General features: G+C 44.6%; 2 protein-coding genes across 13 annotated transcripts in view; one reads left to right on the top strand and one right to left on the bottom strand.

Moving 5' to 3' along the window:
• otofa (otoferlin a) overlaps positions 1 to 9,581 on the top strand; it is a 132,794-nt gene extending 123,213 nt beyond the window's left edge. For 4 of the 11 annotated variants that reach the window (XM_071370803.1, XM_071370804.1, XM_071370798.1 and 1 more), the window contains 5 exons: positions 1,067 to 1,308; positions 3,412 to 3,590; positions 4,102 to 4,202; positions 4,738 to 4,945; positions 5,932 to 6,045. In XM_071370803.1, the coding sequence (XP_071226904.1) occupies positions 1,067 to 1,308; positions 3,412 to 3,590; positions 4,102 to 4,202; positions 4,738 to 4,918 (703 nt within the window). In that variant the 3' untranslated portion in view covers positions 4,919 to 4,945; positions 5,932 to 6,045. Of the gene's footprint in view, positions 1 to 1,066; positions 1,309 to 3,411; positions 3,591 to 4,101; positions 4,203 to 4,737; positions 4,946 to 5,931; positions 6,136 to 9,090 lie in introns of those variants that run through there. The other 7 variants (XM_071370806.1, XM_071370805.1, XM_071370797.1 and 4 more) reach the window with 2 other exon arrangements.
• On the bottom strand, positions 9,500 to 19,725 carry drc1 (dynein regulatory complex subunit 1 homolog (Chlamydomonas)). Of its 2 annotated transcripts, XM_071370808.1 has the most exons (16): positions 19,467 to 19,724; positions 19,196 to 19,283; positions 18,934 to 19,046; positions 18,486 to 18,669; positions 18,271 to 18,408; positions 16,571 to 16,657; positions 16,331 to 16,453; positions 16,027 to 16,166; positions 12,318 to 12,452; positions 11,504 to 11,966; positions 11,280 to 11,369; positions 11,062 to 11,148; positions 10,760 to 10,905; positions 10,044 to 10,196; positions 9,795 to 9,897; positions 9,500 to 9,678 (listed from the first exon to the last, which is right to left on the bottom strand). In XM_071370808.1, the coding sequence occupies exons 1-16, from the start codon at positions 19,592 to 19,594 to the stop codon at positions 9,622 to 9,624; spliced, it is 2,235 nt and encodes a 744-aa protein (XP_071226909.1). In that variant the 5' UTR covers positions 19,595 to 19,724; the 3' UTR covers positions 9,500 to 9,621. The 2 variants fall into 2 exon arrangements, with proteins under 2 accessions (XP_071226909.1, XP_071226910.1); XM_071370809.1 differs by lacking the exon at positions 18,271 to 18,408 and having other exon boundaries at positions 19,467 to 19,725.
• Between the last annotated feature and the right edge of the window lie 4,828 nt (positions 19,726 to 24,553).

The following is a 24,553-nucleotide window of genomic DNA, read 5'->3' as shown; positions in this document are numbered from 1 at the left end:
AATGTTTGCATGGGAAATGTCCTTATTGTTTTTTGCAATTTTATTGTAATCTGATGCTTCTTATTAATGATAATAGTATATCAATACTAATGGACATTGAAAGTCGTAGAAATGTTTTTGGCCTCCCCTCCTGCTTCTCCAATGTGCCCACCTTCAGGGGTTTCAATTCAGTCCATTCATCTTTTTCTTTTATTCCAGTTGAAGAATTTAAAACTGCCATCAATTTTGAAAGATACATTTTTTATTATTGAAATTAGAATTTTGATTTCCTTTCTGAATTGAAAATGAATGGAACCCGACCCTCTTTACCAACCACTGCCCGCTTGACACCACCGCAGCAAAACAACTCACACACAGTACTGTACTGAGCCTGCATTGAGACACATTTAGCATTGTATGACACTTCTGCTTATGTTAATCTCGTCGTATCTGCATCTTCCCTCCAGTGAAGGAAAGCACTGTCATAAAGGCTTTTGAAATCATTTATGTGACTCTTTTTTGGGGCGGAAAGCTTTGTGTGTGCATGGCCTTAGAAATCATGTGACCCTCCAACACCAAATCAGGTCATTTGTATTTAAAAACACAGTTCAAACTGTGTTCTTATTCAGTCGTTATCAGATGGTACACTTCATATAGAATTTACCCAGGTCCACACAACATCACCATAGCCATATTTCAATTTGTTTGAATTAATAATCTCATAAATGTCTCATTACTGACTGTTTTTTTTATTGGAGGGTCACATCATGCATGTGTTTTGCTTTAAAAATACTAACTTCCCTTTTTGTATTAAATGGACCAGACCTGTAATGCATAAAACACACACTGCCATACTATAAATGATCCAGAACAATCTCAAATCACATTCACTGAGGTAAGATGGTGATCTGATCTTCACTGCGTCTGCCTATCCTCCACAGACAACCTTCACACAGAGCATGATGAGTGATGCTAGCTGATATGCAAAAAATAACTCCATAATAACACGGTCTTTACACCCAATTTACAACATTATTACCCTGACCTCGAACCTTTGACCCCTGTGATATTTAACCCTTTATCTCAGGTGGCTGAAAGGGCAGCAGGAGGACAAACAGGACACAGACGTCCACTACCACTCTCTGACGGGCGAGGGGAATTTCAACTGGCGCTTCGTGTTCCCCTTTGACTACCTGATGGCCGAGGAGAAGATTGTCATCTCTAAGAAGGAGTCCATGTTCTCCTGGGATGAGACAGAGTACAAGATCCCTGCACGCCTCACCCTGCAGGTCTGGGACGCTGACCACTTCTCCGCTGATGACTTCCTAGGTAGGCCTACACTGCTAGGGCTCTCTGGAAGGCTACATATTCTTCTTTTCATGTCTATTTTCATAAATGTTCTGTATTTTCTCGGCCACTTCTTCTATAGCTCCTTTACAGTGAGGGAAAAAAGTATTTGATCCCCTGCTGATTTTGTTCGTTTGCCCACTGACAATGAAATGATCAGTCTGTAATTTTAATGGTAGGTTTATTTGAACAGTGAGAGACAGAATATCAACAAAAAAATCCAGAAAAACGCATGTCAAAAATGTTATAAATTGATTTGCATTTTAATGAGGGAAATAAGTATTTGACCCCTCTGCAAAACATGACTTAGTACTTGGTGGCAAAACCCTTGTTGGCAATCACAGAGGTCAGATGTTTCTTGTAGTTGGCCACCAGGTTTGCACACATCTCAGGAGGGATTTTGTCCCACTCCTCTTTGCAGATCTTCTTCAAGTCATTAAGGTTTCGAGACTGACGTTTGGCAACTCGAACCTTCAGCTCCCTCCACAGAGTTTCTATGGGATTAAGGTCTGGAGACTGGCTAGGCCACTCCAGGACCTTAATGTGCTTTTTCTTGAGCCACTCCTTTGTTGCCTTGGCCGTGTGTTTTGGGTCATTGTCATGCTGGAATACCCATCCACGACCCATTTTCAATACCCTGGCTGAGGGAAGGAGGTTTTCACCCAAGATTTGACGGTACATGGCCCCGTCCATCGTCCCTTTGATGCTGTGAAGTTGTCCTGTCCCCTTAGCAGAAAAACACCCCCAAAGCATAATGTTTCCACCTCCATGTTTGACGGTGGGGATGGTTTCTTGGGGTCATAGGCAGCATTCCTCCTCCTCCAAACACGGCAAGTTGAGTTGATGCCAAAGAACTCCATTTTGGTCTCATCTGACCACAACACGTTCACCCAGTTGTCCTCTGAATCATTCAGATGTTCATTGGCAAACTTCAGACGGGCATGTATATGTGCTTTCTTGAGCAGGGGGACCTTGCGGGCGCTGCAGGATTTCAGTTCTTCACGGTGTAGTGTGTTACCAATTGTTTTCTTGGTGACTATGGTCCCAGCTGCCTTGAGATCATTGACAAGATCCTCCTGTGTAGTTCTGGGCTGATTCCTCACCATTCTCATGATCATTGCAACTCCACGAGGTGAGATCTTACATGGAGCCCCAGGCCAAGGGAGTTTGACAGTTCTTTTGTGTTTCTTCCAATTGCGAATAATCGCACCAACTGTTGTCACCTACTCACCAAACTGCTTGGCAATGGTCTTGTAGCCCATTCCAGCCTTGTGTAGATCTACAATCTTGTCCCTGACATCCTTGGAGAGCTCTTTGGTCTTGGCCATGGTGGAGAGTTTGGAATCTGATTGATTGATTGCTTCTGTGGATAGGTGTCTTTTATACAGGTAAGAAACTGAGATTAGGAGCACTCCCTTTAAGAGTGTGCTCCTAATCTCAGCTCGTTACCTGTATGAAAGACACCTGGGAGCCAGAAATCTTTCTGATTGAGAGGGGGTCAAATACTTATTTCCCTCATTAAAATGCAAATCAATTTATAACATTTTTGACATGCGTTTTTCTGGATATTTTTGTTGTTATTCTGTCTCTCACTGTTCAAATAAACCTACCATTAAAATTATAGACTGATCATTTCTTTGTCAGTGGGCAAACGTACAAAATCAGCAGGGGATCAAATACTTTTTTCCCTCACTGTATCTCATCCCTCAACCTCTTTCATCTCTTGTCCTCTTTCTCTCCCGGTTCTCGCTGTATCTCAGTCTGTCTTTACCTCTCCATCTTTGTACAGGCGTAGGATCTTCATTTTAACCCTATTGCAGGAGAAATGTTTTACTTGTCGTGTATTTGAGGTTTAATAAGACTTTCTGAAGTTTGTAATTTCCACTTTGATATTTCAGACTTGATTTTCCCATATGAAAAATGCATCAACCCCTACAAAAATGTCAATTATAATTCAACATAATAATTCACATTTCCTGTTGCTACAGGGTTCTTTTCCTGCTGTAGGAAACTGGCTTGAATTAGGATCCAACATCTGTATCTCCTCAGTTATTCACTAATGCCCTGTATTGTCTCTCCTGACAGGTGCGATAGAGCTGGACCTGAACAGGTTTCCCCGTGGGGCGAAGACAGCCAAGCAGTCTTCCATAGGCATGGTCCAGAATGAGGCTGAGCTGCCATGCATTTCCATCTTCAAACAGAAGAGAGTCAAGGGCTGGTGGCCATTCATGGCCCGCGACGAAAACGATGAGATGGAACTCACGGTGAGAGAGAGAGAGAGAGAGAGAGAGAGAGAGAGAGAGAGAGAGAGAGAGAGAGAGAGAGAGAGAGAGAGAGAGAGAGAGAGAGAGAGAGAGAGAGAGAGAGAGAGAGAGAGAGAGAGAGAGAGAGAGAGAGAGAGAGAGAGAGAGAGAGAGAGAGAGAGAGAGAGAGAGAGAGAGACTAATCTTCGAAACCCAGAATAAAAATGTCAGATAATTATTTAGGCTCAGGGTCGAGATGTTGAGAGAAAGATACTAACGCGACTAGCGAAGTCTCCACCCCCCTAACTGGAAACTCTCAGCCGTCCAAATAACCAGTGACTAAAAACCTGGGCACCGGAACTACTGTTGCTAGTCATTGCATCCCAGAACCTTTTGACAGACGTTACGATACCATTTATTTTACGTAGTCTGTCCACTGGAGGTTACACATACATAGACACGAACGCATACGCACACACGCACGGCACACACACACGTTGGGAGTAATGGATTGATTGTGTCGTCTTCTCAGGGTAAAGTGGAGGCGGAGCTTCATCTGATGTCGGCTGAGGAAGCGGAGAAAAGTCCTGTTGGTCTGGGACGCAATGAGCCTGACCCTCTGGAGAAACCAAAGTAAGATATTTACAGTTACAGCATACACACATTAAGACGATACACACACACATACAGACAAAATGAACACAATCACCCAAAAATATATTTTAAACATGAAGGTAGGAAAGAAAATAATGGCGCAGAGTCAGACTCCTATATTCATCCACTTCCTTCAGGAGTCCTATTTACACGACGCAAACAAAAACTGTGCAAGGGTTACAAGGGACCGTATTTCTTTCAAATGTCAATTTATATTCAAACCCTCTCATTGTGCATCCATCAGAAGCTAACAATGGTTTATTCAGAGGATATATGGTGCACACAAGACATACGGCCTATTTTGTCAACAGCACCACCTTTGCGCTGTGGAAATGCCACCCTTACACCTTCACACTATCACTCCATTCTCCTCCTGTCATTCTTTCACCTGTGTCCCTCTGTTTCTTTTCTTCCTTCCTTTGTGTTGCCTCTCTTCCTACCCTCCAACCTGCGTTGTCTTTCCTTCCATATACATCCCCTCCACCCCTCCTTTCCTTTCCTCCCCCTTCTGAAGTCGCCCGGACACCAGTCTCATGTGGTTTGTGAACCCTCTGAAGTCCATCCACTACTTCATCTGGCACAACTACCGCTGGCTGATCCTCAAGGCCCTGGGCCTGCTGCTGCTGCTGCTCCTGCTCGGCCTCTTCCTCTACTCCTTCCCTGGCTACCTGGTCAAGAAGATGCTGGGGGCCTGAGAGAACGTCGACCCACCAGGGCCACCGGTAGCCCCTTCTCTCTGTCCTATCCTAGCCCCTCCTCTCTTGTCCTCTGTTCCGCATTTTCTGTCAGCTTCTCTTTCTCCTTTTCCCTCTCTCTGTTCTCTCCTCTGTTCCCCCTTTTCACTGATCCCATATCGCTTCTCTCTCTGTCTTTCCCTTCTCACCTCTTCCTCTCTGCTGTCTACCACCTTCCTTTTCTATAACCTCTTTCTTCCATCTTTCAACGGCTCATCTCTTGTCCTCCTTTTTTTCCCAGGTATGTCTCAATCTTTGTCTTTCCTCAGATATACAAAGATTGTCTCTGGTAGCTTTTGCTGCATCCCTCCCCCTTTTTCTTTGCTCTCAGCATCTTCATATCCCTGTCTCTGTCCCCTATACTGTCCTCTGTCTCTTGTCGCTCAACCTGCCAGTGTCTGGTGCCAATCCCGAGTCTTCCATTGTGCATCACACTGTCATTACACTGGCGGCTTCAGGGGAAATGCGTTTTCTATGTAGCTACTTTCAAGCGAGCTGTCAAACAAACGTCATCTAATTTTATATCTGTGTCTCCATCGTCTGAGTCTCCATCGTCTGTGCCTCCTGATTGTGCAGTGGTCTTTTGGTTCTGTATGAAATAAAAAGAGCTGTGTTATTTTTTAAACAGGGTTGTTTGTGTAGTAGTGTATGGTGAAATTGTGATCAGTTCGAAATAGTCATACATCACATGGCTTACGAACCACTAACGCTTGCTCTCCTCTTTCCTCTCTTTACCCTGCACTTCGGCCCCCATTATCACTGTTTCCCCACCCCCTCCCTTTAATCCACTCACCCTTCTGTTTAATCCACCTCTACCTCTCCCACAACCGCCCCCTATCTACCCCATATCTTTCCCCACTTCCTTCCCTTATACCCTCCATTACACCCTTTTAACCCCCATCCCATGCCCCACTATCTACCCCTCTATCTTCGCCCTTCCCCTCTAACCTTACCCCCCCCCCCCCCCCCCCCAGTCGGCCGGACACCACATTCCTGTGGTTCCTGAGCCCGCTGAAGGCAATCCGCTACCTGGTGTGTAACCGCTACAAGTGGCTTATCATCAAGATCGTTGTGGCCCTGCTGCTGCTCATGATGCTGGGGCTCTTCCTCTACAGCATGCCTGGCTACCTGGTCAAGAAGCTGCTGGGGGCCTGAGGGGGCTGATTGGGGCTGCAGGGATGGGTACCAGGGTGGGTTGGGGGTGGGCTGGAGGTGGTCGAGACACAGAGCAGTGGTGGGTGGGTGGGGTTCCATGCACTTCCACTTTCCATTGTTAATACTCACATCCTCAAACAACATCGCCCAGTCTCTCCATCAGTACCCTCCCCCCAAACACACTCGCCTCGGTGCTGCTGAGAGAGGGCGTGTAAGGGAGAGAATAGGGGAGGGAAAGGTGGATAGATGGGAAGACAAGATGACAGCAGCCCCCCAGTCCACTCCCTCCGCATCCCAGCCTTGCCCCTTCTCCACCGCCCCTCTAACCATGGCAGTGCTGCTCAACACACAGACTCAATGACTTCCTATCCCTTGGTCTTCTAAAAACTAGGAACAACCATCTACTATCGACTCTACAGTAGCACAGTGGGCCTAACCGATCAAATGCTTCAGGACGCTAACCAATCAGAAACCTCATCCCTGCACTGACCACTGACTAACCAATCAAACTACTCAACCCTGATCTCATCATCAACAATGCAGCGTAACCTGATGTTACATTACAGAGATGGTTTATTTATCTATGTATGTATTTGTTTATTTATGACTTGCCGGAGTCTGGTGTAGCAATCTAAGCTTCCGATTCCGGACTACACATGACCCCTGGCGATGGGGATTCGATCCCCGGCTCGGCGTGTTGTCAGCGCCCTTCCTTTCTGTATCCCTCTCCATTGTTTACTATTCTGTACTTATAACTGTCTTGTCAATAAAATAATAATAAATATGGAAGGCGTTCGGAGCTCCCGGTCTCCTAAAAACATATTCAATTATTTGGAAGGACATTTGATCATTTCTCAAGTGATGTTGTAATCATTTCCAATACTATTTATTTAACCTTTATTTAACTAGGCAAGTCAGTTAAGAACAAATTCTTATTTACAATGACGGCCTAGGAACAGTGGGTTAACTGCCTTGTTCAGCGGCAGAACGACAGGTTTTTACCTTGTCAGCTCGGGGATTCAATCTAGCAACTTTTCGGTTACTCTTAACCACTAGGCTACCTGCCGCCCCATGAGACAGTGCCTATGATATGATACAGTGTCTTCAGTGCCATTGACTTTTTCAACATTTTGTTGTGTTGCAACCTGAATTGAACATTTCATACAGATTCAAACACAAAGACGAGGGAGATTTTCCAATGCCTGGCAAAGAAGGGAACCTATTGGTAGATGGGTAAAAAAAATAAAAAAGCAGACATTATAAAGAGGTTACCGAAGTTGCTTGTTCTGCCCACTATGATTAATTTGCTCCCTTCGGAAATGATAGGCTGTGGTCTATCTTGGGTTAGTTATAATAAATCTTTGTCAGGGGTATGCTTGTAATCGATAAGGACTAGAGGAAAACCTGTTTCAGTCTGATTTCCACCAGACACTGGGAGAAAAATTCACCTTTAAGCAGGACAATAAGCTAAAACACAAGGCCAACACACAAGGTTCCTGAGTGGCTGAGTAACCGTTTTGACTTAAATCTACTTGAAAATCTATGGCAAGACCTGAAAATGATTGTCTACCAATGATCAACAACCAATTTCACAGCTTGAAGAAGTTAGAAAAGAATAATGCTCTTAGAGACCCAGAAAGACTCACGACTGTAATCGCTATCAAAGGTGCTTATACAAAGTATTGACTCAGGGTGAATACTTATTTAAATTATATATATGATTTCTGTATTTAATTTTCAATGCATTTTCTCAAATTTCTAAAAACATGTTTTCACTTTGTTTTTATGGGGTGTTGTGTGGGTGATAATTTTTTTGATATACATTTTTCATTCAGGCTGTAACACAACAAAATGTGGAATAAGTCGAGGGCTTTGAATACTTTCTGAAGGCACTGTATGTCGGTTTTGAAATGGGAATCATGGGGCTGGTGTGAGCTCTCGAACTGGATCAAATCAAATGTTTCCCAACAGTTCACAAGCGTTCCTCTTTAGCTCTTGCAGCCTTTTGCACACGTCTTCTAAAATAATGATGAGACTGAAAACAGATGTCTATTTTCCTAGCACCTATTGTAGTTTAACAAGATGTAAGGAGGGACAAAGAGTACACGAATAGCTTTCGAATATGAATCAATTAGAGAAGTAAACTCGCTATGGTTTGGCTTAAATTATGTCGTCAAACACCAACATTTTATGGAACAAAGTTTGTTTCTTCACCGCTTTCTTCAGTGACCTGGAATGCTCCTTATTGGTTCTTACAGTTATCCAGAAATATATACAGTCGTTTTAGAGTAATATAAGCATGCATCTGTATTCTAACATTTCACAGTGATTCAGTTTACATGGTCATCAGATATGGCATGACTTCCTTTCTACTATAGCTTTTACAGTCGGCTTCTAAACCTTTTATCTGTCTGGATCGTGGCACGTTTTAATCAATGCAGATTTCCCGGACCTGAAGTGGTTGTGTGCACCTTATAGCGCGAGAGGTCCGGTAAAAGGGAGGTGCGGCTTGGCCTCTTGACCTCTGCCCTGTTGGCCTATCAGATGACTTTGTTTGCAGTGTGCAGTTCCCTCTGGTTTTCCCTTGCTTGACCTACTTGTAGTTATGACGTCATTTGTGTTGCAGTCATTTTAGTGATCTCATGTTCACAAAATACAAACAGACAAAAAAAGATTTTGTTTGCACTAACACTAATAAATGTATTATATTCTCCTGTTGATGAGTATGCAATATAAACATTTTGTCTGTTTTAACAATGATTTTAAATAAATGGAATTCATTGAAATAACAATTTTGACAACTGTTGGGTTTGTATCTGGTTACAATGTGTCATCCAGTGTGTGTCGCTGTGTTCTTTGTGTGTTTGAATGAATGCCAGAGGTTGCATTCGTATCAATATGACTCGTTATGAGTAGTGTTTGTGTGTCCGTGCGTGTACATTTCAGTTTTGTGTGTGTGTAAACATCTCTTCCTGCAGTCGTCCCAATACCAGTCTGTCGTGGTTGCTGAGCCCAATGCACGTGGTGTGTATCCTGGCCTGGAGGCAGTACAAGCTGCACTGTGTTCTACTGCTGGGGGCTGTCCTGGGACTCCTGTTCCTGGGCCTGCTCTTCTTCTCCATGCCCTCTGCCCTCAGCAACAAGATCTTCAACATCGCTGGCTGAACACACTTCTCAACCACACACATGCAAACTTTCTCTCGCTCAATGTGCCTGATCCCTGAGTGGATTTGCACTATCTTATGCATTCATTGTTGGTATTTGAAAGGCTCTTTGTACACGCTCTAATGCATTGCACTATTATCACATATTGTTGGTATAATCTTCTATACATTCTACTTTACTATAAGGTAATACTCCCATTATGCACTATATATTTTCTATTAAAAGTGTTAAACATCAACTCTCATTCCGTATGTTGATGTGTGCTTTATTTTTCATAATTAAATACTGAAGCATTTCCACTGCACTGTGGGTTTGTGTGTGCTCTTCCTGATCAGTCAGCTTGTTCACTCAGGAGCCAACTGCATCACCAGGTTGGGCGGGATCTCCAGCTCAGCATTGACCTATGAGAAGAATGTAGATAGGTCAGTAGACGTGTCATTAAATTAGCAAACACATTCTGGACACAAACCCTCGAGATGCAATCACAGGCACACACACACACACACACCACACACACCCTGGAGTTGACGTATTGGTGAAGCAGCATCCGGAGCTCTGTGTTCTGTTGTTTCAGGCTCTGTGTGTCTGTGATGAACTTGGACCTCTCTGTCAGAACAATGCTAGGAACAAACAGATTTAAATAATCAATCAAAACCATGCTCAATCAATCACCACTTTTTATATCACCTGTTTTGTAACTCCATAAGAGGCCGCCACTATCTTGTCATTATGTGTATGTGTGTGTGGGCGAGTGTGTGGTACTCACTGGTACTTGTAAAGTGCTGTCTCCAGGGCGCCCCAGATCTTGAGTTTGGCCTCAGGGATGACGTCACCCATGGCCTCCCAGTAAGCAGCATCTTCAGTGTCATCTCTCCCTCCTAGACCCAGCATACTGGGCTGGTGAGAGGTAGCTAACTCTCTGGGGAAATATCACAATCATCACTTCATTGTGAGAAATAATTTTTTGTAAAGTTACGCTTCCCCGTATAACATTTGTAAGGTCGTTTCTACACTGATTTAAGTTCGCTGTATTGAGTCCAATGTGTCACCACATAATTAAGCAATAAGGCCCGAGGGGTTGTGGTATATGGTCAATATACCAGGGCTAAGGGCTGTATCCAGGTATTCTGTGTTGCGTCGTACCTAAGAACAGCCCTTAGCTCTGGTATATTGGTCATATACCCCTGAGGTGCCTTATTGCTTAAATATACCACGGTATGACGCAAAACAACTCGTTTACTGTTCTAATTACGCTGGTAAGCTGTTTTTAATACCAATAAGGCACCTCAGGGGGTTTGTGGTATATGGCCAATATACCTCTGTGTTGCATCGTGCAAAAGAACAGCCCTTAGCCGTGGTATATTGACCCTATACAGGGATGAGACCCTTTGGACCTTATTGCTTAATACATGGGCAAGGCACTTGCTTGATTCGAAGTGGTATGCTAGTTTGGGTATTGAAACAGAGAGCCCCAGTGCTGACCTTGGCCGGCAGTGGTGAGCAGTGAAGGCCCTCAGGGCCACCAGGACATCATTGGGATGGATGAGGTCAGACGGCGGGCTGCAGGAGGAGGTAAACTCCCCTCGCTCCGCCTGAGGACTGGCCACGCCCCATTTTGCAGACGCATCCTGAATAGGAAAAAAATAAGAAAAGAAAGACGGGGACCATGTTTTATGATCATTCTTCCAAGACGCCAGTGTGGAGCTGGTAATCATGGCTACTAACATCGGCCTTCTTCCCTCCCTCACTCCCTCCCCTCTCTTCTTCCCTCCCTCCCTCCTTACCTGGGTCTGCTCCCCTTGTGTATGTCTATACTTCATGAAGAAATCCGCCAGCTTGTACACGTCCTCCTCGCTCTCGATCCCCATGGCCTGGCAGAGAAGAGCAGAGCGGAGACAACACGGATACCGCTCCTCTGTCACTACTGTCACGTGTTTATGTGACAGTAAACGTATCGGTACAGGTGACATGACACACATACAGACGTCACAGTGTAACTCACAGTGAAGATGGAGTCCAGCTTCATGAGGGACTGCTCATCCTTCTCCAGTGGAGAGAGGAGCTTCAGAAGTTTGCTCTCTATCAGAAAACCCTGTGGAGGTGAGGGACGGAAGGAGAGACAGAGAAGCTGTAAAGGCTAAATGTGGAAACTAGTTTAGTTAGATAACACAGTTCCTCTTCCTCTCTCTATTCCTCTTCATTCAGACACACAAACTCTTAGCTCACCGCCTCGTCACACAGCAGCTCCAGGAGCTTCTTGACCATCTTCGCCGACAACCTCCCACTGTGCTCCCCCTCACTCCCTTCCCTCTCTCTCTCCACCTCACTGCTCCCACTCTCCAGCCCTGCTCCTGAGTCATACACCTCCACAGCCAACCCAGGGCTCTCTGCCCCAGGCCCAACCCCTGCCTCCTGGTACTTCCCCTTCCCCGGGCTACATCCACTGGTCTGCCCAAGCTGGAGCAGCTCGGAGATGGCCTGGTGCGCAGTCTTCTGGGCCTGTCTCTGGGGCTGGAGGGGGCCGCAGCGCTCCATGAAAGCCAGTGATGGGCGCTGCCAGGCCAGGCCCAACTGCTGCTCGTGGACCAGCCGGTCCGTATCCAGGGCCTTCTCCACCAGCGCCTTGACCTCCTCTTCGTTCATCAGCCACACCTCCTCAAACTTCTTGGCATCGATGGCCGCAAAGTGCCTGAATGGAAGGAGGGTAAAGAGCATAGCCTTATTAGTAGGGATGGGCAAAACGAGGCTTTCTGAAGCAAAAATCAATTAAGACATTGTGTCGAAGTCTCCCCAAGTGCTTGAGACACTTGCACTTGACGTGACATTTGTTGGTCTGCTCGGTACAGTTCAATTGCAGTTTTGACCATCCCTAGGCTATAGCGTTAGACAGGGAGAGATATGAAAATGCAAAGACTGACAATTACATTCTCTCTGTGTGTGTGTGTGTGTGTGCGTGTCCGTGTGTGTGTGTGTGTACCCGTGTGTGTGTATCCGTGTGTGTGTGTGTATCCGTGTGTGTGTGTGTTTGTGTGTTACTCACCTCATCTTCTTCTGCATGTGTTTGTACTGTTGCATGATGCGTGTGTAGTCATCAGTGAGGTTCTGGTTCTCCTCCCGGGACTGCTTCTCCTGGTTGGCACACTTGATCTTCAGGTTGTTGACAACATCCTGCAGTCTAGATGATATAAAAGTCACAGTAACTACAGCAGAACTACACAGGTATACGTGTTACTTACAAGCTAACCAGTTTCCCCCAAACTACAGCCCCAAACTGTTGTCAACTTTTGTCAATAGGTTTAAAAGATCTAATGGTGCTAAAGTAAACAAACCCACTGTGATAGAAGAGATTGGCGATTCAGCACCACAGAAGCGGACAGCGGTGGAAACAGAACTTAGAAATTCAGCGCCACATTGTAGTGGACAGCGCCCATCTAAGATGCAGCAAACATGTCTTTTGTACATCAGGTGGTATAATGCTGCTATAGTGATAGTGTTATACAGTGCATTCGGAAAGTATTCAGACCCCTTGACTTTTCCACATTTTTTTACGTTACAGCCTTATTCTAAAATGGATTAAATAAAAACAATTCCTCATCAATCTACACACAATACCTGTCGTCCCCACAGTGACTGTACGTATATACCCCAACCAGAAGCCATGGATTACAGGCAACATTCGCACTGAGCTAAAGGGTAGAGCTGCTGCTTTCAAGATGTGGGACTCGAGAAGCTTATAACCCGGAAGCTTATAAGAAATCCTGCTATGCCCTCCGACGAACCATCAAACAGGCAAAGCGCCTATACAGGACTAAGATTGAATTGTACTACACCGTCTCCGATGCTCGTCAGATGTGGCAGGGCCTGCAAACTATTACAGACTACAAAGGGAAGCACAGCCGCGAACTGCCCAGTGACACGAACATACCAGACGAGCTAAATCACTTCTATGCTCTATGCTCACTGAGGCATGCATGAGAGCATCAGCTGTTCCGGACGACTGTGTGATCACACTCTCCATAGCCAACGTGAGTAAGACCTTTAAACAGGTCAACATTCACAAGGCCGCTGGGCCAGACGGATTACCAGGACGTGTGCTCCGGGAATGTGCTGACCAACTGGCAGGTGTCTTCACTGGCATTTTCAACATGTGTCCCTGATTGAGTCTGTAATACCAACAGGCTTCAAGCAGACCACCATAGTCCCTGTGCCCAAGAACACTAAGGTAACCTGGATAAATGACTACAGACCCGTAGCACTCACATCCATAGCCATGAAGTGTTTTGAAAGGCTGGTAGTGGCTCACATTAACACCATTATCCCAGAAACCATAGACCCACGCCAATTTGCATACCGCTCAAACAGATCCACAGATGATGCAATCTCTATTGCACTCCACACTGCCCTTTCCCACCTGGACAAAAGGAACACCTACGTGAGAATGCTATTCATTGACTAAAGCTCAGCGTTCAACACCATAGTGCCCTCAAAGCTCATCACTAAGCTAAGGATCCTGGGACTAAACACCTCCCTCTGCAACTGGATCCTGGACTTCCTGACGGGCTGCCCCCAGGTGGTGACTCTAGGTAGCAACACATCTGCCACGCTGATCCTCAACACTGGGGCCCCTCAGGGGTGTGTGCTCAGTCCCCTCCTGTACTCCCTGTTCACCCACGACTGCATGGCCAGGCACGACTCCAACACCATCCTTAAGTTTGCAGACAACACAACAGTGATAGGTCTGATTACCAACAATGACGAGACAGCCTATAGGGAGGTCAGTTACCTGGCCGGGTTGTGCCAGAATAACAACCTATCCCTCAACGTAATCAAGACAAAGGAGATGATTGTGGACTACACAAAAAGGAGGACCGAGCACGCCCCCATTCTCATCGACGGGGTTGTAGTGGAGCAGGTTGAGAGCTTCAAGTTCCTTGGTGTCCACATCACCAACAAACTAGAATGGTCCAAACACACCAAGACAGTCGTGAAGAGGGCACAACAAAACCTATTCCCCCTCAGGAGACTGAAAAGATTTGGCATGGGTCCTCAGATCATCAAAAGGTTCTACAGCTGCAACATCGAGAGCATCCTGACTGGTTGCATCACCGCCTGGTACAGCAAATGCTCGGCATCCGACCGCAAGGCACTACAGAGGGTAGTGCGTATGGCCCAGTACATCACTGGGGCTAAGCTGCCTGCCATCCAGGACCTCTACACCAGGCAGTGTCAGAGGAAGGCCCTAAAAATTGTCAAAGACCCCAGCCACCCCAGTCACAGACTGTTCTCTCTGCTACCGCATGGCAAGCGGTACCGGAGCGCCAAGTCTAGGACCTACAACTTTTGCCACCAAGCCATAAGACTCCTGAACAGGTAATCAGATGACTACTCTGACTTTTTGCATTGTGTATTTTTTACTTAAAAATTGCACTGTTGGTTAGGGCTTGTAAGTAAGCATTTCACTGTAGGGTCTACACCTGTTGTATTCGGCGCACGTAACAAATACACTTTGATTTGATTAGATTTTTTCCATTGATCATCCATGAGATGTTTCAACAACTTGATTGGAGTCCACCTGTGGTAAATTCTATTGATTGGATATGATTTGGAAAGGCACACACCTGTCTATATAAGGTCCCACAGTTGACAGTGCATGTCAGAGCAAAAACCAAGTCATGAGGTCGAAGGAATTGCCCGTAGAGCTCCGAAACAGGATTGTGTCGAGGCACAGGTCTGGGGAACGGTACCAAAACATTTGTGGCCTCCATCATTCTTAAATGGAAGAAGTTTGGACCCAACAAGCCTCTTCCTAGAGCTGGCCGAGCAGCCAAACACCTCAGGGAGGTGACCAAGAACCCAAGCTCCAGAGTTCCTCTGTGGAGATGGTAGAACCTTCCAGAAGGACAACCATCTCTGCAGCACCACCAATCAGGCCTTTATGGTAGAGTGGCCAGACGGAAGCCACTCCTCAGTAAAAGGCACATGACAGTCAGAGATTGCCAAAAGGCACCTAAAGGACTCTCAGACCATGAGAAACAAGATTCTCTGGTCTGATGAAACCAAGATGGAACTCTTTGGCCTGAATGCCGAGTGTCACGTCTGGAGGAAACCAGGCACCGCTCATCACCTGGCCAATCCCATCCCTACGGTGAAGCATGGTGGTGGGCAGCATCATGCTGTGGGGATGTTTTCAGCGGCAAGGACTGAGAGACTAGTCAGGATCGAGGGAAAGATTAACAGAGCAAAGTACTGAGAGATCCTTGACGAAAACCTGCTCCAGAGCACTCAGGACCTCTGACTGGGGCAAAGGTTCACCTTCCAACAGGATAACGAACATAGCACACAGACAAGACAACGCAGAAGTGGCTTCGGGACAAGTCTCTGAATGTCCTTGAGTGGCCCAACCAGAGCCCGGACTTGAATACAATCAAACATCTCTGAAGAGACCTGAAAATAACTGTGCAGCGACGCTCCCCATCCTACCCAACAGAGCTTGAGAGGATCTGCAGAGAAGAATGGGGGAAACTCCCCAAATACAGGTGTGCCAAGCTTGTAGCGTCATACCCAAGAAAACTCGAGGCTGTAATAGCTGCCAAAGGTGCTTCAACAAAGTACTGAGTAAAGGGTCTGAATACTTAAATGTGATATTTCAAAGACCTGTTTTTACTTTGTCATTATGGGGTATTGTGTGTAGATTGATGAAGGAAGTGAAGGGGTCTGAATACTTTTTGAATCATTGTAGCTGTAGCTACCTGGTGATCTTTCTCTTCTGCTGGGACTTGGTGATGGTGTTCTCTTCGTCTCTCTTCTTTAGCACTTGGAAGTTGTACTCCAGCTTCTCCTGGTTCAGCTGGTACGTAGCCTTCATCTGCTGCAGCTGCTGCTCCAGGATCTACACACACACACACACACACACACACACACACACACACACACACACACACACACACACACACACACACACACACACACACACACACACACACCACAGCTCATTTAAAAACATTCCCTAACATACCTGCATACTTGTTCCCACGTTTCATATTTTCCGTCTACCTGAACATCTGTGTCCAGTTTGATCTTGATCATATTGTATTCCTCCGCGTCCTCTGTCCTCAGCTGCTGCAGCAACACCTCATACTCATCCACCCTCTTCATCCTCTGCATCACGTTCTCCAGCTAGAGAGAGAGAGAGAGAGAGAGAGGGAGAAAGGAGAGACAAAGAGAGACACAAAAAGTTCAAGTACATTTTCAGGGAGAGAAGAGAGAGAGTCTATTGATTAGAATCGTATTTACCTCTTTGTCCCGGCGCTCCTTCATGTACTGTTCCCATTTCGTCCTGTTCCCCGTGAGTAGGATCTTCCGCTCATGCTCAAAGGAATTCTGCACAAAACAGGAGCAGGTCAACAACCATCAACAAACAGATCAATGAACATGTCAACAACCAAAATAACCATCCCGGTGACCAAAAACCCAACCAGACGCAGGAAACATCCCCAATCAAAGTCGGCAGGACACTGCATGGTCAGGGGAGACAGAAGGTGGCTCAGTGGAAGCTGATTGGACGAGCTATTGGAGGATGGATTCATTGTAATGGAATAAATGAAATGGTATCAAACACATCCAACGTATTGAAACCACATGTTTTGACTCCTTTCCATTAATTCCATTCCACCCAATACAATGAGCCCCTCCTCCTTTAGGTTCTCCCACCAGGCTCATATTTTTCATGACAGCTCGTGGATCACCCACCAAGGGGTAACCCCTAGGGAATGTGTGGACGCTGTTCATCGACTACAGCTCGACCTTAAATACCATAGTGCCCTATAAGCTCATCACGAAGCTCATGGGTCTGAACTCTGGGTCTGAACTCCTCCCTATGCAACTACGTCCTGGATTTCCTGACGGGCCACCCCAAGGTGGGGAAGGTAGGCAACATTACCTTCTTGACAATCATTCTCAACACGGGGGCCCCACAAGGGTGCGTCCTCAGTCCCCTCCTGTATTCCCTGTATACCCACGACTGCATAGCCTCACACAGTACCAACTCCATCATCAAATTCGCTGACGCATAACAGTAGTAGGCCTGTATACCAACAACGACACCCTACAGGGAGGAGGTAGGCACTCTGACGGCGCGGCGCCAGGTAAACAACCTCTCCCTCAACGTTAGCAAAACAAAGGAGCTGATTGTGGACTTCAGGAGGAACCAGGCTGGACACGCCCCCATCCTCATCAACAGGGCCGCCGTGGAGACGGCCAATAACTTCCAAATTCCTCGGCATACACATCTCAGAGAGGCTGAAATGGTCTAACCAATACGGACACCGTGGTGAAGAAGGCACGACAGCGACTCTTCAACCACCGTTGGGTGCACACTGCCTGCCCTACAGGACACCTAGAACACCAGGTGTCGCAGGAAGACCAAGAAGATCATCAAGGACCCCAGCCATGTCCTGTTCTCCCCGCTTCAATTCCTCAGACGCAGGAAGTACAGCAGCATCATGGCAATAGACTGGCCAATAGTTTGCTGAATAGCCACCACCAGCTACCTGCTTCCGCCTCCTACTCCTCCTATGGACATTTCCCCCCAACACCCACTCAACGGTCACTTACCTTACATGCTGCTCCCACTATGGACATTTCCCAAACACCCCCCAAACTGACTTTTACTCTGCCCACATCCCAACTAACTATAACAATATTATAGATTGTTTTTATTAGAATTTACATTGTTTTTTTCCCACTTTTTTTTCACCTTCTAAATGGTCATGTTGCTCCCCCTATGGTCATTACCCCCCACGCCCTCAACAGGCTTTACTATATAGTGCTATTTATATTTATATTGTTGTTGTTTTTTATCACCATTTTCATTCTTTTATTTCACTTAGTCCTGCATGTTTTAGCTCGGAGCCGAAGATTTTCACAGTACCCTGCATTCACACCTGCAAGCCTGTACATGTGAGGATTAAACACTGAATCTGAATGTGTCCCACCTCTATCTGGTCCAGTTCATCCCTGTAGGAGCCCATCAGAAACTTGACCTGGTCCTCCATTCTCTCAATCATCAGGTCCACATCCTCTGCCTGCTTCTTCAGATTTTTGACGTAGCGATCGTCACTTAACTTCATCTCCTACACACGCACACACATTATACATACAGACAAAACAAATGAATACACACAGGCACACACACACACACACACACTACCTGCTGCAGCTCGTGGATGAGTTTGTTCTTGTCCTCTATGAGCAGGGCACACAGCTGCTGCTGGCTGCTCAGAGAGTCTCTCAAGTCCTGGGGGATCTCCTTCATCTTTGCCACCGTCCACTTCCTGGTGATCTCCTCAAACTTCTCCAGGCTCGACTTGGCCTCATTCTCCAGCTTCTCCACCCTGCTCAGGGGGAAGGGGTGGGAGGGGAGAGAGATAGAGGGAGGTCGGAGAGGAGGGTTTGAGAACATGCATGTTTGGTTGATAGTTAACAACGTTTCAATTATTGGTAGAACAGTTTTTGTTGTTGAGCGGTGCTGTGAGGAGGTTGTATTAGTTTGACCTGCTTTTTGTCACAATGAGATACGCATGTACAGTCCATGGCCAACAGAGGGAGCACTTCGACTACAACTGCTGCGGAGCACAGTCACTGATCCTGGGTAGTACCTGAGTCTGTGGGCCTCCTCCACCTCTGTTTGACGCTGCGATTCCCTAGAATCAGCTGCTACCTGGATGTTGGTGACCAGCTCCGTCCCATCACTCTGCAGCTTTATCATACGCTGGGGGGAATGAGAGAAATAGACATGTAGTGTGTGCGTGTGTGTGTGTTGTGTTGTGTTGTGTTGTGTTGTGTTGTGTTGTGTTAACGTTATGTTTCATTGCTTCAAATTAATTTCTAATGCTAACAATAACATAGGCCTAATGGTACCTTCTCACTCTGTTCCACTTGATGCTGGCTTTTTCTGGCCTCCTCTTTGATTTCTTTCTTTTCATGGGAGTCATCTCCCAGTTCTTGTCTGAATGACAGATGGGAAAATTACATCTTATTTTGGCATATATATATATAGCTAGCTATAGCTAACACTAAAGTTGCAGAGGACAGAGTACACCTCACCTGCAATAGCTAAACAGCTAAGCTAAAAGTTTAACAGGTGGCTAACAGGTGCTATCTCAAACAGAAGCCAGCTAACGTCATCTACCTTTTATTGGCTTCACTTCGTGCAGCTATCCGGAGGCGACGGGCTGCAATTCTCTCCTCTGGATTTTCAGAGTCCACGGAAGGTCCAGCCTCCTCCGTATCATCGCGTAGGTTACCGGTTTGACTCATCTTTTTCTTAGCTAGCTATCTAGTTAAGCTTATTACTTCGCTTCTACACAACCCAAGTCTGGAAAAAGTGTAAAGTGGCAACATCGCGAGCTACAAGATGGTTTGTTGTTGTAATCGTTGCTATGGGTACGGTGGCCAGTCTCAATTCTGCACCCTACTGGAAGGAAATGTGAACTGCAGTGGAATGTCCCGCTTTACTACTGATTATGAAATAAAAGTGAATCAGAAAAATAAATTGCTACCTTTCTCCTAATGTAGAATAGACAGGGTAGGCTATCCTCACATCTCAGACTATTATTGCTCAAGTCTAATAATAATAATACAATAACACATTTGGTAAATACAAATAATGGTCATTTGGTACACTGTCTATTTTTGCCCTGCAAAGTAGCCTATTCATGTCAAGACCTGTACATACTGAGTAGTTATTTAACAAGAAAATCAGCTTCAGTGTCAATGTTGAGAAACATCCCACGTGTGGGATAATGTTAGAATTCTGCTGATCTAACCTTTTTGAATTTATGAATCTATAACTTGCGGTGTGGAATGAACTTATTTCCTGTGTATGAGAGAGCTTCATCAATACAGACCCTAGTATACTGAACAAAAATATAAACGCAACAAGGTCAAGTGTTTCATGAGCTGAAATAAAAGATCCCAGAAATGTTCCATACGCACAAAAAGCTTATTTCTTTCATATTTTGTGCACAAATTTGTTTACCTCCCTGTTAGTGACCAAAGATAATCCATCCACCTGATAGATGTGGCATATCAAGAAGCTGATTAAACAGCATGATCTTTACACAGGTGCACCTTGTGCTGGGAACAATCTAAAATGTGCCATTTTGTCACACAACACAATGCCACAGATTTCTCAAGTTTTGAGGGAGCGTACAATTAGCATGTTGACTGCAGGAATGTCCACCAGAGCTATTGCCAAAGAATGTAAGGTTAATTTCTCTACCATAAGCCGCCTCCAGCATTGTATTAGAGAATTCTGAAGTATGTCCAACCGGTGGGGGGAGGGGACTCATTCTGATTTGCTGGGCCTGGCTCCCAACAACTCCCTAGGCCCACCCATGGCTGTGCCCCTGCCCAGTCATGTGAAATCCATAGATTAGGGCCTAATGAATTTATTTCAATTGACTGATTTCCTTATATGAACTGTAACTCAGTAAAATCTTAGAAATGGTTGCATGTTACGTTTATATTTTTGTTCAGTATGGATTATGCATTATTAACAGAGGGTTTTAAAGCGTGTTCTTCTGTCTCTGATGTTGTTCTCTCTCCTGAGTCCTGATCCAGACATATATGTCTTTAGGAGCTCATCATATGCCTAACTATTTGCACACATCCTGACAAAGGGAATACTCTATTCAAAGCGAGGATGCCGTGTTAAATGTATCTTTGGTGAGAATGTGGTTCAGTCAGGTTGTGTAAAGCATGTTTTCCAGGTCTACCTGCATAAGTTCTTTCTTTCTGGCTCTTAGTTTTGTCTCCTTTAGCTGTTGAAATTACTGGAGGTATTTCTGGTTCTATGCATTACATTTCTACACACTGCACCCCATCTACCCTCTGACAGCCTCTGGATGTCCTCTGTCTCACTCACCTACTCACACACACACACAAATACGTGCATATTCTAATCTACCTGGTTGAGGCTTCAGTCGTCTTCCTAAGCACCTCCGTGTTCATGTTAATCCCAAATGTAGCGGTCTGAGTGGAGAGACTGAGTTCTGTTCTGAGGCTTGGAGCCCAACGGCTGATGAGATTGTGTACAGAGAGCCAGGCAGGAGTAAGATAGTATTGGAGCGTGTAAATGCTATTTATGCAACTTTTGTTTATGGTAAATAGTGTTTAAGTATTACGCTGTATTACAGTGCTTTCAGAAAGTATTCAGACCCCTTAACTTTTTAACATTTTGTTGTTTACAGACTGAATTTAAAAATGATTCTATTTAGATTTGTTTGTCACTGGCCTACACACAATACCCCATAATATCAAAGTGGAATTATGTTTTTAGAAATTTTGACAAATTAATAAAAAATGAAAAGCTGAATGTCATAAGTACTCAACCTCATTGTTATGGCAAGCCTAAATAAGTTCAGGAGTAAAAATGTGCTTAAAAAGTCAAATCAAATCAAATCACATTTTATTGGTCACATACACATGGTTAGCAGATGTTATTGCGAGTGTAGTGAAATGCTTATGCTTCTAGATCCGACAGTGCAGCAGCATCTAACAGGTAATATCTAACACTTCCACAACAAAACCTAATATCTAACAAATTCCACAACAAAACCTAATATCTAACAAATTCCACAACAAAACCTAATATCTAACAAATTCCACAACAAAACCTAATATCTAACAAATTCCACAACAAAACCTAATATCTAACAAATTCCACAACAAAACCTAATACACACAATCTAGTAAAGGAACGGGATGAGAATATATAAGTATAAAATATATGGATGAGATGCAATAGATAGTAAAGAATAGATAGTGAAGGATACAGTATTTACGTATGAGATGAGTAAGCGAGATATGTAAACATTCTTAAAGTGGCATTAATAAAGTGACTAGCGTTCCATTTATTAAAGTGGCAAATGATATGAAGTCTGTAGGTAGGCAGCCACCTCTCTGTGTTATGTTTGGGTCAAATCCAATAGAACACATTACTGAGCACCACTCTCCATATTTTCAAGCAAAGTGGTAGTTGCATCATGTTATGGGTGTGCTTGTAATCGTTAAGGACCGGGGACTTTTCCAGTATAAAAATTCGATGGAATAGAGCTAAGCGCAGGCAAAATCCTACAGGAAAACCTGGTTCTGTCTATTTTCCACCAGACACTGGGAGATTAATTCACCTTTCAGCAGGACAATAACCTAAAACACAAGGCCAAATCTACACTGGAGTTGCTTACCAAGAAGACATCGAATCTTCCTGAGTGGCCGAGTTATAGTTTTGACTTAAATGTACTTGAAAATCTATGTCAAGACCTGAAAATGGTTGTCCAGCAATGAACAACAACCAATTTGACAGAGCTTGAATCATTTTGAAAATAATAAATGGGCAAATGTTGTACAATCCAGGTGTAGAAAGCTCACAGCTGTAATCACTGCCAAATGTGCTTCAACAAAGTATTGACTCGGGTGTGAATACTTATGTAGATATATTTCTATATTTCATTTTCAATACATTTTCAAAAATGTGTAAAAACACATTTTCATGTTGTCGGTATCAATTTGAATTCACGCTGTACAGTAGCACAACAACATTTAATTGAACCTTCATTTAACTGGGCAAGTCAGCTAAGAACAAATTCTTATTTACAATGACGGCCTACAAGGGGAATGAATGCCTTCTGAAGGCACCGTATATACTATTATACATTAGCATTATTAGCGTTAGCATTTATGTTACTCGCCGCTTCTCGTTTCAACTAACGTTCCGTGTTGTTTCCACACCTTTTTTTCCTAAGCTATACATCCCTTGAAAGGAGACGATAGCGTCAGTAGAGGGAATGTCTATTTTCCACATCAAAGCCCCTTATGGCCATTTGAGAGCGAAGCATGACCTTGTCCAACCAGCCCAGCCACAAGGGAAAGGCAAGGGAAAAGGGGATACCTAGTCAGTTTCACAACTTAATGCATTCAACCGAAATATGTTTTCCGCATTTAACCCAACCCCTCTGAATCAGAGAGATGCGGGAGGCTGCCTTAATCGACGTCCAAGTCATCAGCAACCGGGGAACAGGTGTTGTTGGGGGGTTAACTGCCTTGCTCAAGGGCAGACAGGCAGATTTGTTTCACCTTGCCAGAAGATTACGGGAGTGAAAGAACACACTAAAGCACCTGCTGAGTGTTGCACAAGTGTTTACAAGATAATGACAGCGTTTGTTGTTGGGAGAAAAGGGGTCCTTCTTGAATTGCGGTGGTAATTGTCCCTTGATTTTGGCACCATGTAAAAACACTTTAAAATTACAAAAACATGACAAATAACACATTTTCCATTTTATTTAACTGTTATTTAATAAGGAAACATATGTAATTCCTTTATACTGCAAAATATATATTTGCTTTGTAGAAACTACTATGGGCTAACAAATTGGCTTATCCCACTGATGATGTGTTGAGGTGTTGTAAAATGTTTTGGGGATTTAGAGATATTTATCTATTATTTTGAATGCTAGACAGTGTACAAAAGTATTTCATATATTGTATATATTAATACAAACAAAGGAGGCTCCTAAAAACACATATTTTTTGCTTAGTCAGTTTCACCTAGTCAGTTTCACAGCTTAATGCATTCAACCGAAATATGTTTTCCGCATTCCGCAGCGGGAGGCTGCCTTAATCGACGTCCATGTCATCTCTCTGATTCAGAGGGGTTGGGTTAAATGCGGAAAACATATTTCGGTTGAATGCATTAAGTTGTGAAACTGACTAGGTATCCCCTTTCCCTTCCCTTTCCCTTGTGGCTGGGCTGGTTGTATACTGTAATATATTAGTATTTACAGTTAAATATAGTATAAATACTGTAGTAAAAGAAAACTGTAGTATATATTATAGTAATTGTTTTGGTGGACTTTAATGAATACTACAGTAAAGCTGTGGTGCGGCTCCTCTCTGATGAGAATCCTCTGGAACGACAGGCCCCGGGGGCTTTCCCTGCACTTAGGTCGTTGTAGGGACGACCACAACACACACACCCTCACACACTCAAACACAGTGCTGAAAAAGGATGTTCGCACAAACGGGTGCGAATGTTGACAGGAGCATAGAAAGAGGACAGGACAGGAGTGTATGTGTAAATTAGTATGTGTGTGTGTGTGTGTGTGTGTGTGTGTGTGTGTGTGTGTGTGTGTGTGTGTGTGTGTGTGTGTGTGTGTGTGTGTGTGTGTGTTTGCGTGAGTGTACTTAAAGTCAATGTTCACATTTGTCATTTTAATC

The sequence above is a fragment of the Salvelinus alpinus genome, chromosome 27 (genome assembly GCF_045679555.1).
Source record: "Salvelinus alpinus chromosome 27, SLU_Salpinus.1, whole genome shotgun sequence".
Classification (NCBI taxonomy): domain Eukaryota; kingdom Metazoa; phylum Chordata; class Actinopteri; order Salmoniformes; family Salmonidae; genus Salvelinus; species Salvelinus alpinus.
Note: the sequence above shows the minus strand (reverse complement) of the source record. Positions and strands in the feature narration are given on the sequence as shown.

Excerpts from the sequence above, each read along its gene's own strand:
- drc1 (XM_071370808.1), bottom strand. The coding sequence starts at position 19,594 with ATGAGTCAAACCGGTAACCTACGCGATGATACGGAGGAGGCTGGACCT. Across the intron at positions 18,409-18,485 it reads TCATCCACGAGCTGCAGCAG|GAGATGAAGTTAAGTGACGA; the intron begins GTAGTGTGTGTG and ends GTGCGTGTGTAG. Across the intron at positions 9,898-10,043 it reads ACAGCACTTTACAAGTACCA|CATTGTTCTGACAGAGAGGT; the intron begins GTGAGTACCACA and ends GTTTGTTCCTAG.